The sequence below is a fragment of the Grammomys surdaster genome, unplaced genomic scaffold, assembly GCF_004785775.1.
Source record: "Grammomys surdaster isolate TR1022 unplaced genomic scaffold, NIH_TR_1.0 126059, whole genome shotgun sequence".
Classification (NCBI taxonomy): Eukaryota; Metazoa; Chordata; class Mammalia; order Rodentia; family Muridae; genus Grammomys; species Grammomys surdaster.
Genome location: NW_021620869.1, coordinates 4,031,732 through 4,043,639, shown reverse-complemented (window position 1 = coordinate 4,043,639; position 11,908 = coordinate 4,031,732). Strand labels below are relative to the sequence as shown.

The 11,908-nt window shown below is 48.4% G+C and overlaps 1 protein-coding gene across 2 annotated transcripts in view; it reads left to right on the top strand.

Moving 5' to 3' along the window:
- The first annotated feature begins 2,687 nt into the window (after positions 1–2,687).
- Scly (selenocysteine lyase) overlaps positions 2,688–11,908 on the top strand; it is a 21,314-nt gene continuing 12,093 nt past the window's right edge. Inside the window, exons 1-4 of one of the 2 annotated variants that reach the window (XM_028755389.1) lie at positions 2,688–2,793; positions 4,971–5,079; positions 8,195–8,295; positions 9,977–10,157. In XM_028755389.1, the coding sequence (XP_028611222.1) occupies positions 4,977–5,079; positions 8,195–8,295; positions 9,977–10,157 (385 nt within the window). In that variant the 5' untranslated portion in view covers positions 2,688–2,793; positions 4,971–4,976. Of the gene's footprint in view, positions 2,794–4,966; positions 5,080–8,194; positions 8,296–9,976; positions 10,158–11,908 lie in introns of both variants that reach the window. The other variant, XM_028755388.1, reaches the window with a different exon arrangement.

Sequence of the window (11,908 nt, the reverse complement as noted above, 5' to 3'; positions counted from 1 at the left end):
ATCCCAAGAGCAAAAAAAAAAAAAAAAAAAAAAAAAAAATCCTCAGGTCAAACACCAGAAACTTTAAGAGAGCAACAGCCAACACTGATGGAATGAGTCAAATATCTGAAGAATCTAAAAGATGTCAGAATATCTGTCATAAAAGTGTTCCAATATTTATGAATCCTAAAATTTGAAAAAGAATTCCCTACAAATATTCAGAACTTACAGAAAACCAAAATTATAAAGCTGAAGACAAACCTTAAAACTTTTGTAGGTGGACTCAGTGGAAACAAGTCAGTAAGCCAAAGGATGTTTGTCTGGAGACAGCAGACTCAGCACTCATGTGATCCAAGCCCTACCTGAAGAGGAGTGGAATCACAGAGAAACCAAACAAAGAAATAGCTCAGATTCTACAAAGGACTCAAACATACAGATCGATGGAGAAATAGACCCTGAGTTGATTAAGTGCAAAGCTGCTCCAAGAAGCATCAATCTCTAAACACTAAAAACAACTGGGCTGGCAAAATGGCTCAGCAAGAAGAGACACTTGCAGAGATAGGCACAGATACACATAGTTAAAAAGTGTTCCTAATGTTGGTGGTAGCAGACCTAACTCACACGTGTGTATCATAACACCCATAGTAGCCTCTGAACACTGCTTAAGAAGATACATTAAATGACAGCCTGAACAGATGTGGCTACAACTACAGTTGCACACGCGTATCCAGCTGAGGCATTTTCCCAGCTAAGCCAGTGAGCACCTGAAAGGATGTTCAACAGTATTGGATGGCAAAGAACTTCTGAGACCGCTCGCCAAGAAATTAACTGGCAAAAGAAAAAAGCAAAGGCTATGTCAATCCTGAGGATTCCACAGACCTCAGTGAGAACAAAGGTGCGGTATCAGTATCTTAGACTGGCAGGAACTCCACAGTAGTGTCAGGATCATGGATGTATGCCCTGAGGACTACAAAACACCACCGAAAGAGATCTCTTTCAAGTGGAAAACCCATCCTGTGTCCTTGGCTCTGGAAGGTAGTGGAGAGTTAGCCCCCATTAGCCATCCATACTGCACTCTTCCATCCTCCTCAGCTTTTGTGGAGTGCACGTGCCTCACCCACACTCTCCTCTCATAGGGAGAGCTGCAGGTCCAGTTCAAGCCTACCCTGGTGGGAGCTCGGCTGCTGCTCTGTCCGTCACTGCCCCCTGGGGGGCAAGCACAGCACTAGCGGCCAACCCTTCCTGGAGCTTGGCTGCAGCTGTGTCCCCCACATCCCAGCACTTTTCTTCCACCAGCTTAGCAGCAACAGGCGAAGCCACTGGTCCTCCTGTTGACTGACAGCCCAGAGGGATGGTGATGAAGCCCTGGTTGGGCAGGGAGTACCACAAGTATCTGGCCACTCGTGGGCCTCAACAACAGCTGGCCAAGTTTAGTGTATGGGCCACCAGTATTCGGGAGGAGTTTGGAATTCCAGGATTGGCTACTACATGCAGGTCACGTGACGAAAGCTATGATGTGTGTCATTATAGTGTCTGATGTAACATCAGGAATTACAAGAATGTGTCAAACTGTCACAGAGATCTGGTACAGGTGTGTGAAAACATTGCTGTTGTGTGATTAAGGACAGAAAGTGAAGGCAAAACCTGCCCAGGGCGGTCCAGATCATCTAAGATAAGGATGATGATCTGAGAAAAAGGGAAGCTGGAGCCCCAGTCTAGTTTCATAGAGGACTGTCTGGGATGCAGTCAGCTCAGCCCCTCTTAACCATCGCTCAGCTGAGCAGACTGGTGTTCTGGTCTGCGTGCTGATAAGGATGGATAGGTTTCAGAGTGCACATGACACTAAAAACACACGTTCAGAACTCACTTTGTAGACCAGGCTGACCTCGAACTCACAGAGATTGGACAGCCTATGCCTCCGGAGATCTGCGATGAAAAGGCCTGTGCTACCACCGCCCTGCTTCGTGCCTTTTAATTTTTTTAAAAAAGATGTTTATGAGTCTGCATGTATGTGTATTTGTCTGCACTTACAGATGAGCACCATGTGCATGCCTGTAAAGGCCAAAAGAGGCCATCAGATCCCCCTCGAATTGGAGTTATCGGTGTGAGCTGTTGTGTGGGTTCTGTGTCCTCTGCCTTCGTGCATCCATAATTTCAACAGCCCTGCTTAGCTCACGCCCTCTGATCCAGATCGCCTCAAAAGTATCAACGCATGACTTTCTAATTTCACGCAATTAAATCATCCGGGAAGGCGGATCTGGGGAATCCTATGTCCAGCGAGCACTTAGGTCTACAAGCACTGGCCACCAACCCTTCCAGGCGCTCAGTCTTTGCTGCTGCGGTGCCTCTCATTACACCGTGCATCCTAGCGCTTTTTTCTTCCACCAAGTTTGCGGGGACGGGTGAAGTCACTGGTCCTTTTGTCATTGGTGACAGCCCAGGGAGGTGGGCTCCCAGGGCACGGTGCTATTAGCTGGAGCACCTAGATGATTCGCCCAGAGCGGCGCGCGCTTTGCGGGAAGCCGGTTAGATCGGACCGGCTGCGCGGTGGCCCTACTAAGGCAGTCCCCAGCTCCGCCCCACTGCCACCTGACCCCGCATGACCAATCAACCAGTCAGGGGCGGAGGCAGGGCCCGTGCGGCTCGCAGATTGGCTGAAGCGCGACGCGCAGCCAAGGCGGATACCCGGGGACCCGAGACTCCGCCCCGTCAGAGACTTCGGTGCGCTCAGGCTTGGGGTGACCTGCCGGCGATCAAGGGGATGGACACGGCGCGAAATGGCATGCGGGGCCGTGTGGAGAGCCCACCGGACAGGTGCGCTCTCTCTGAGGAGCCCGCAGGGCCTGGGGACTCTTGGGGGACCTCACTGAGGGTATGATGAGGCTGGAGGAAGGAGTCCCAGGGACACACAGAAGTGTCAGGCCACACGACCCGACCAGGAGAGAACAGGCTACCGCCGAAGCAGAGGGCAGAAGGGGGCCCGCGGGTGACAACTGTGCCGAGTGTGGCCGCATCATCCTCTCGTGTTTCGGGCTTCTTCCCAGGGAATGGGGTCTTGGAGGCTGGAGCTGGAAGCCGAATCGCGATTATCTGCATTTTACCAGAATCGCTGCTTCTTAGAGACTAGGGCAGCGTGGCTGTGGGACAGGGGAGAACTTTGGGGACGATCTCTAAGGCCCATTTGACTGCCCCGAGGTGAAAAGTTGGCTTTGGGGAGGGAGCCCTAGGGGCACCAGGACGGTGGGGAAGACTTAGATTCTCTTGCTGTCCACAGGGCTGCGGGACCTCCTCCCCTGGCACACAAGGAGCAGGGGTGGTGTGCCAGTCCTGATTCAGCCTTCTCCCACCCAGGAATGTGTCTTACCAAAAGCCTCCTCTCCACCCCCATCTCATTTTTTTCTCTTTTCTCCTTTTCCCTGTCTCTCCTCCACCCCAGCCCCACAAGGCCTCGATATGTTGCCCAGGCTACTCCTGCCTCCTTCCACTTGGAGTACAGGTCTAGGATGTGAGATATCTGTCTCTCTAAAAATTTAAGTCTCCATGGATGTGGTGGAACTTGTCCATAATCCCAGCACTGGGGCTGAGACAAGAGGATTGTGATTTGGAGGCCAGCCTGGACCTCACAGTGAGAACCTATCTCATAAAGGCCTAAACCTGGCGGCTTGAGCCTGCACTAGACAGTCATTAAATAGTTTCACTTTCTCCTGGAAGCAGCTAATAACAGAGAGTCAATTGCTGATAAAATGCAAACCGTAAAAACAGGTCAGCCAAGCTACAGATGGGAAAACCACAGTCACTCCGCAGACCTGTGGGTGTGCAGCACTTTGGGGGGCTTTTTATAGGAGGGAACAGACTTGGGACACAGGCAAAGCCTGAAGCAATGGGAATTCCGGCCCCAGGGTGGTCAGGTACACCTTCCAAGGCCCCAAGCATTGCAAGGTCAGGTGACTCTGGTGCTTAAAGCAAAGCTAGGAGATCAAAGCTTCTTCCTGCCTGTTCTGTTGTGGTCTTGTGGCCATCGTTGGCCGTTGTGTTCAGGCTCACCAGTGCATTGGGTTGAACCCTGGTTTGATTTAAAACCAAGCGAAGTAATGACTATTTTCAGGCTGGATTGCCTACCATAGAGATTTCTGAAGGTCTGTGGCCTGGTGAGAATGCAAGCAGACAGTTCAACCTAGTAAGGGTCTCTGGGGCTTCGCACTCTGTGTCCTCCTGTGGACGAAGCCCCTGCTGGAAGACAAAGCCTGCTTGTTCCTGGAGCTACTCATCACTCCTCCCTACTAAGCATGTGACTCTTGGGTCAGATGATGACTGGGACCACAGGGGACAAGAGGGAGGGAGGGAGGGAGGGAGGGAGGGAGGGAGGGTGGGAGGGAAGGAAGGAAGGAAGAGGGCCAAGCTGAGGCCTGCAGTTTCAAGTAGAACCATGGAGCCTCACCCAAGCAGATATGTTATAGCACAGACTTTAAAAAGTTCACATAGGGGTGGGGGTGGGGCAAGGAAAACTGAAAATGCAAATTGTCCCAGGGAGAAGTCTGCCTGGTGAAAGCCCTGGAGGGGAAGCCATAGGCCTAGGAAACCTACTGCAATGACAGAGTACAAAGCTCCTTCCTTGAGGCTGTTCCTGGAGGACTCACAGGGGCAGACGGCTCCAAATTGGTGGGAAATTCCCCAAGGGAATGTGGGGCTCTCCAGCCATTGGCAGTTCCCTCTTCCCTCCCTTCCTGGAGTTGGACCACAGATCTGGCCTCCAGCGGTCAGTCAACCTTGTGCTAGTGGAGATTATGACCATCTTGTATGGGGCAGCTACTGGGTGACTGGAAACCACGGTGTCTCCCATCAGGAGGGGAACATGAAGAACTGAAACCTGATGTGCTACCTGGGCCTTTGCTCTGGATGCAGAAGACCCTAGCTATGGACCCCCAAAAGAGTGTTGCTGCCTACACCCTGCCTCCCCTCCTTTTACAGACTGTCCTCTTTCTTCTAGGAAGGTCTATATGGACTACAATGCCACCACACCTCTAGAGCCCGAAGTCATCCAGGCTGTGACAGACGCCATGAAGGAAGCCTGGGGAAACCCCAGCAGCTCCTATGTGGCAGGTAATCTAGAAGAATCCATGAAAATAAAGGGAACCAGAGGCCTCTTAGAGAAAGTATATACTAGCCTGGCTTGGTGGTGCCTGCCTTTAATCCCAGCACTCAGAGGCAGACTGCTCTCTGTGAGTTCAAGGCCAGCCTGGTCTACAAAGTGAGTTCCATGACAGACAGGGCGTGTGTGTGTGTGTGTGTGTGTGTGTGTGTGTGTGTGTGAGAGAGAGAGAGAGAGAGAGAGAGAGAGAGAGAGAGAGAGAGAGAGAGAGAGAGAATGAGAGAGTATAAACTGTATGCTTACATGAGATTGGGGGTGGACTTTCTTTTTTCTTTCAACTTTAAGGTTAGTACAATGCCTATATTGCTTAACAGAATTCTCAAGAGTTTTTTAAAGCACACTTTTTAAAAAATGGAAACAAAATAATTACATTTTAACCTTTAAACATTGTGTCACTAAAGTCTACATAGTGTCTTCTATGTAAATTAGCGTCGTGTTACAATTATATACCTGTCTTGATTCTTTAGTCTTCTGTCCCAGTATGCTACCTAGGAACTGCACATCTGATGGATTTGTTACATACACTCATTCATATGCACATTGCATAGGACACATTCCTGTGTCAGAAGACAACATGCACCAGTCAGTTCTTTTTTCCCAAGATGAAACATATCTTGAGCAGTCATTTTTGGAATTTTTTTCTGAAAAGTCCCTGATTGTACCTGGAGCCTTGTTGTCACCCTGGTGGCTGTAACCTTTCAGCTATAACCTGCCACCTTCCCCCAACAAGAAACAGATCTCGCTGAGATCTCTTTATAAGCCTGCACCTACTAAACATCTTTTCTGCAGCTAGTGGTCCATCGCCATGCATTTTGGTGATGTGCTTTTCAGCATCAAAAGTCTATAAAAAAGGAAAGTTGCAGGGCTGAGGAGATCTCAGTGGGTAAAGTACTTGATACATAAGTGTGAAAATCTGAGTTTGGATCCACAAAACCTGTGCAAAAGCCACAGAATTATGGCAGCAGACCTATAATCCCAGCACCCTTGAGGCAGAGACAGGAACCCCCAGGACAAACTGACTAACTAGGTTAGCAAGTCTGCAGCCTCCAGACCCTGCCTCAGGTTCTGCAGGAGACCCTGAGTAACACAAGGGTCTAGCTAAGGGAAATACTCAACTTCTGACTTCCACATGTATGTGCACCCAAACATGCAAAACACGCGTGTACAACACAGTATATACACATGCAAACACACATACACAACACATATACATGGACACACATGCACAACACAGTAAATACACATGCAAACACATACATGCAACATAAAGTAAAATAAATTTGAAAAAAGGAAAATTAATTTGTTGCTTGGGTTATATAATATTCTTTCTGGGTTTTGTTTTTTTTTTGTTTGTTTGTTGTTGTTGAGACAGTTTCTCTGTATAAACCTGGCCATCCTGGAACTCAGACTGTAGACCAGGCTGGCCTCAGACTCACAGAGATCCTCTTGCCTCTGCCTCCGGAGTGGTGGGATTAAAGGCATGCACCACCACTGCTGGGCTTATAATTATATTCTTATTTCTTTCTAGTTTGCCTTTGTAATGTAGAGTTTTACATTTGCATTTTGGGGTGATAATTTGCTTTAAGTCAGTAGTTAAAAGACAGCATTCCACATTTTTCTACAGACTCTGAGGCTAATCCTGCTTTGCCTTCCTAGTTAACGTTTATATCAGCAGAAAGGCAAATGCCCTGCACCCAGCCCTGTGCTGTGTGAATAGGGTGACTAAGACAAACCACATTAATGGTGGTTTATTGGGAACTGAGTGCCAGCCAGGGGACTAAAGATGACCCACGCTAACCAATCTGTCACACGAGTTGTCAACCCCAGGTCTTACTAGTACCTATGTCCTTCCTAAAGGAGTTTGGTGGAGTTCATAGCAGTTGCTTATTGAAAGCTCCTCAGCACCTCAGTGACACAGACTTTCCAAATCAGATGCTAGTCACTCATTAACTTGTCTGTTGCCTATTTCTGGACATTGCCTTCTGCCTAATGTCCCCTGTAGTATAGTCAAACTTCTGATAGCATACCCTGGAGAAGGCCAAGAAGATTAAGGGTAACCAGGAAGTTGGGCACGCAGTGGGAGACTATTGCTGGGTGACATTCCAGCTGCTCTCTGTTGATATTTGAGTAGGAATGCCAAGAAGGGAAAGAAAAGCAAAAATCATGAGTCACAGATTTTTGTCTGTCTGTTTTCAAGACAAACCAGGTCTCACTGTGTAGCAATGGCTTCCTGGAATTCACTGTGTAGCCCAAGCCTGCCTCACATTCACAGAGATCCACCTGCTTCTGCCTCCCGAGTGCTGGGGTTAAAGGCGTGTGCACCACCACACCCAGCTCATCACAGATGTTTCAGTGTTTCACAGTATTAGGTTTTAAAATCTACAGCAACTTGTGCTGAGGTTCTGTGGGAAGAGTTTTGAGTACTCCAGATGTGGCCTTGCTCATAACAGCCAACAACATCTGGAAGTGAGCTGAGGAGGGGAGGGGTTCTGACCAAATGACTGGGCAGCATGGGGAAGCTGGTCTGGACCTAGTGTCAAATGTAGGGACCACTGGTGTGTTGGCTGGGAGTCCCGTAGAGCCACCTTCTTCGACACTGTCCAGTACAGCTAGGCAGCAGCTAGGACACCTAATTGAAGGCAGATGCTCTCGACATTCCTCCTGTGTCTCCCAAGGGTGACCTGCAGTTTGAGAGAAGGCAGTGGCTGACTGGGTGTATGAAGGTCTCACACTGTTTTGCTTACTTCTGTGGTTCTGGACCTCCTCTCCTTGCCCTGTCTTGAATGGTGTGGAGGTGGGCAGATAGACATAGCTCCTTCCCTAGTATCCAGTAAGACAGCAGAGCTGTGCTAAAGGAGCTCCTAGGTCCCTCATTCCCAACCAGGCTGTCCCTGGCTCTTGAGTTCCGGTGGTTAGCACCCTTTGCTGACACCCCACCAAGTGGTAGGAAAGCGTGCATGTCCCGGGTGGACGTGTCTAGAATCACTCCAGCTCTTGGCCTCCCTTGTCTAGTTGCCCTGTTAGATGTGGAATTGCTAGTAATGACTGTGTTTTTTGTCTTTCAAGGTAGGAAGGCCAAGGACATTATAAACACAGCTCGGGCGAGCCTGGCCAAGATGATAGGGGGAAAGCCCCAGGACATCATCTTCACTTCCGGAGGCACGGAGGTAAAGCTGCTGCCTCTGCTTGCTGAGCCAAAAGGCATGGGTAGGGTGGGGGTCGGGTGACCTTGGTGGCTTTCTCCTTCCTATTGCTCTGGAACTCTCCTGTGCTTTCCAACTATGTTGTGTATGTCACTGAGCTTGAGGTTTCATCTGTCTCAGTGGAACTCATTTTTAAGTTGATAGAGTGCACTAGAAAGAACTGGTTAGACCTCCCAGGGAGGTGAGAGAAGTTTCCTGGGGCCTCATAAGAAGTTCTGGGAAAGGGGCTGTGCATAGCACTTGCAGATCGGAGGACTTGTGTTCTTTTTAAACCAATCTGCTGACTCAGTACAGCTTCTGTCAAAATTCTGACAGTGGACTCTCACAAATTAACTCATGTGGAAGCTAAGAGTCAAGACTTCTGGAAGACTAAGAGCCCAAAGAGAGAAGGCAAGGACACTCCCCAAACCAAGTCTGTAAGAGCTCCTGTAACTAGGCAGACAGCTTTGGCAAGGATAGACACTTGGTCAAAGACAGTGTGTCAGTGCGGACACTTACCACGTGACTAGGTGGCCACACATCTTGCCTGCTCAGGACAGGCCTGCACAGCTGTTGGCACAGTAATAGGCCATAAGATTGTCATGTGACTGAGTGGGAGGATAGTAGGGAACCCTGCTGGACTGTGCTGCCACAGGGCCCAGGAGTCAACTTCTGCTTTTCAGCAGAGATGGGACTAAGAAGTGACATTAGAAAACTCTTAGCGGCTGCCTCAGCACCCCTGTAGTGTCTGACAAATGAAAGGTTTCTCAAAGCACATGTGGATAGTATCTTCTTTAAAGGAGAACACGCAACTGGGCAGCCGAGGCAGGAAGATCACAGATATGAGCCAAAACAAACCAGGGAGACACTGAATTCTGTCACAGCAAAAAATGACAGATAAACTTTGCATTATCAGAGAACACTTCGAGGAAAGTCAAAGAGCATTTAGAAAAGGTGTTTACCTCACAGAGCTGACAAACAACAAGCACCCAGGACAGCTGGAAACTCAGGTGCAGTGCAAGGGAGGCCCCAGGGCTTTCTACCCTTCGGGACCTCGCCTGACCAGTGCAGAAGTGTGAACAGTGGAGCTAACTGGAAATGATGTACCCTGAGGTAAAACAGGCGATTCACAGGCTCAGGTGAGAACCGAAACTCCAAGGCAGGCTGAGTGTGCTGCCAGACCCCTTGCTTCCGCTTGAATCACTAGGAGAAGCCACCTCCTTCTGCTCTGCTACCCAGCGGGTTCTCCTGGCCGTGATCTGGGGCCAAGTACTGTGGAATGACATGTTCTCTGAAGGCAGGGGCGTATTTGATTTTTTATTTTTTTTTCTTTCATCTTATTTATATTTGTGCATGTGTTTCCTCCAGCTTGTGTGTTCCTCCAACCTGGGGTGGAATTCCTCCTTCCTGTCAGGTTTATGTAATATGAAAGTTTGGGCTTACTAAGAAAACAGGCACACATGAAGGGAGTTCTAAAGTATTCTTGTTTGGAAGCTTTCTGAAGGTGCAGGGCTGTCAGGAGGTTGGTTTTCTCTGTTTTTTGTTTGTTTGTTTGTTTGTTTTTCCTTTCTGCTGTGTTAGGAAGGAGCATAATGAGCGAGAGTTTCCTCTCTTTCCGCTGGCAGCTTTGGTGAAAGCTCTCTCTATATATATTGTATCTCTACAGTCAAATAATTTAGTAATCCACTCTATGGTGAGATGCTTCCATGAACAGCGGACCCTGAAGGGGCACGTGGTTGACCAGCACAGCCCCGAGGAGGGGACTAGGCCCCATTTTATCACTTGCACGGTGGAACATGACTCCATCCGGCTGCCCCTGGAGCACCTGGTGAAAGATCAAATAGCAGGTTAGTGACCGTGAGGACCGTCCTGGACCTCAGTGAGGGGACAGAGGCCACTTGGAGCTCAGTTCAGTGTACCAAATCTTATTGGCCTATTCAGAAGCTGATGGCTGTTCCCACTGTTCTTACTTTCAGCTGTTAGGAATAACACTGCATAAGCCACTTAGGGAGAGTGTTTGTGTGGGAGTTGGGTCAGAATTGCTGGGTCATACAGAAGCCAAACTTGAGCCAAGCGGTGGCGGTGCATGCCTTTAATCCCAGCACTCGGGAGGCAGAATCAGGCGAATCTCTGTTAGTTCGAGGCCAGCCTGGTCTACGGAGCTAGTTCAAGGGCAGCCAAGGATACACAGAGAGACCCTGTCTCGAAACCATATTGACAGATTCTCGGGTAGACTTGATTAACCTTAGGCTTTGCCTTCCAGGTCAGTGTCACAATCTGATACCACCATCGGCAGGCAGTTGCTTGTCCCTGCCGGAGCTTCTTCTCTGTCTCTTCTGTCATAATCACCATCACGGGCCGTGCCTCTGTGGTCTTTCGGTGCCTAGCGTCTTTTCACACTTGTCTTCGATATTTTGTAAACTTATCCTTTGTAGGACACTCTGTTCATGTTCTTGCCTTTTCTGGTTTTATTTTCAGTGTTTAGTGACGTTGGGGATTGATCACAGGGCCTCAAGTGTGCTAGGCCAGTACTCTGCCCCTCACAGCTCCTGCAGCCCCTTGCCCTAATTTTTACTGAAGTACTTATCTTTTATTGACTTGTAAGAATTTCACATATATTTGACACAAGCCAACAAAGTTTTGGTGAGGTCTACTTCCTTTTGTTTTTTGTTTTTGTTTTGTTGTTTTGTTTTTGGACTTTGTCTTGAGTCATATCTGTGAAGACTTCCCCCTACCTCAGGCCACAAAGATTTCATTCCTATCTCAGTGCCTAGGAGGTTTTCAGCTTTGAGTCTTACAGTTAAGTCTGTGGTGCACTGTGAGTAAGAGTTTGTTTCTTTGTATGAGATTGAATCTGTTTTATGTTTCAAAAAATATATTTTACATATAGTACTGCAATTGAGATATTAAACAACACTTTACTAGAATGATTTGATATCATTTTATCTAACCTCTTGCTTCCAATCTTTGTGCCACTGAGTCTGACATGTTGTTCAGAGATGGAGGGTGACCCATTGATGGCAGCCATCAGGTCCACTCAGACATTCCATGGGACCTGTGTGTTCCTCTAGTGTGGTGGAATCTGGGCCAGGTATTCTCAGCTTTGGTTCACAGAGTTCTAGGGGTGCTTCTCCAAACCATAAAGCCAAGACTATCCCGTGAGAGACCACGACGCCGACCCAGATGGGCATGAAAGCAGGAGGCTCCTCCAGATTCCCAGAAATGACTCCAGGTGGATTCCTTTTGTCGTGTTTTGTCTGATGCCTGACTCTGTCCTCCTCCAGATTCCCAGAAATGACTCCAGGTGGATTCCTTTTGTCGTGTCTTGTCTGATGCCTGACTCTATCTGGCCCACGTGCACTGGCCTGTTGCCCATCTTTTGCTACACTTTACAGGAATTAGTTTTTCTGATGATAGCCTTTTAAAAGAAATTTTTTTTTTTCAAAACCAGAGTGAATTTTCTCACAAATTCAAGTAATTCCAGTTGAAGAAATGAATGTGCCACGTGTAAGAGCAGGACATGCTAAAGACTTGCCTCTCCTCTCTCCCTTTCTCTCTCTCTCTCTCTCTCTCTCTCTCTCTCTCTCTCTCTCTCTCT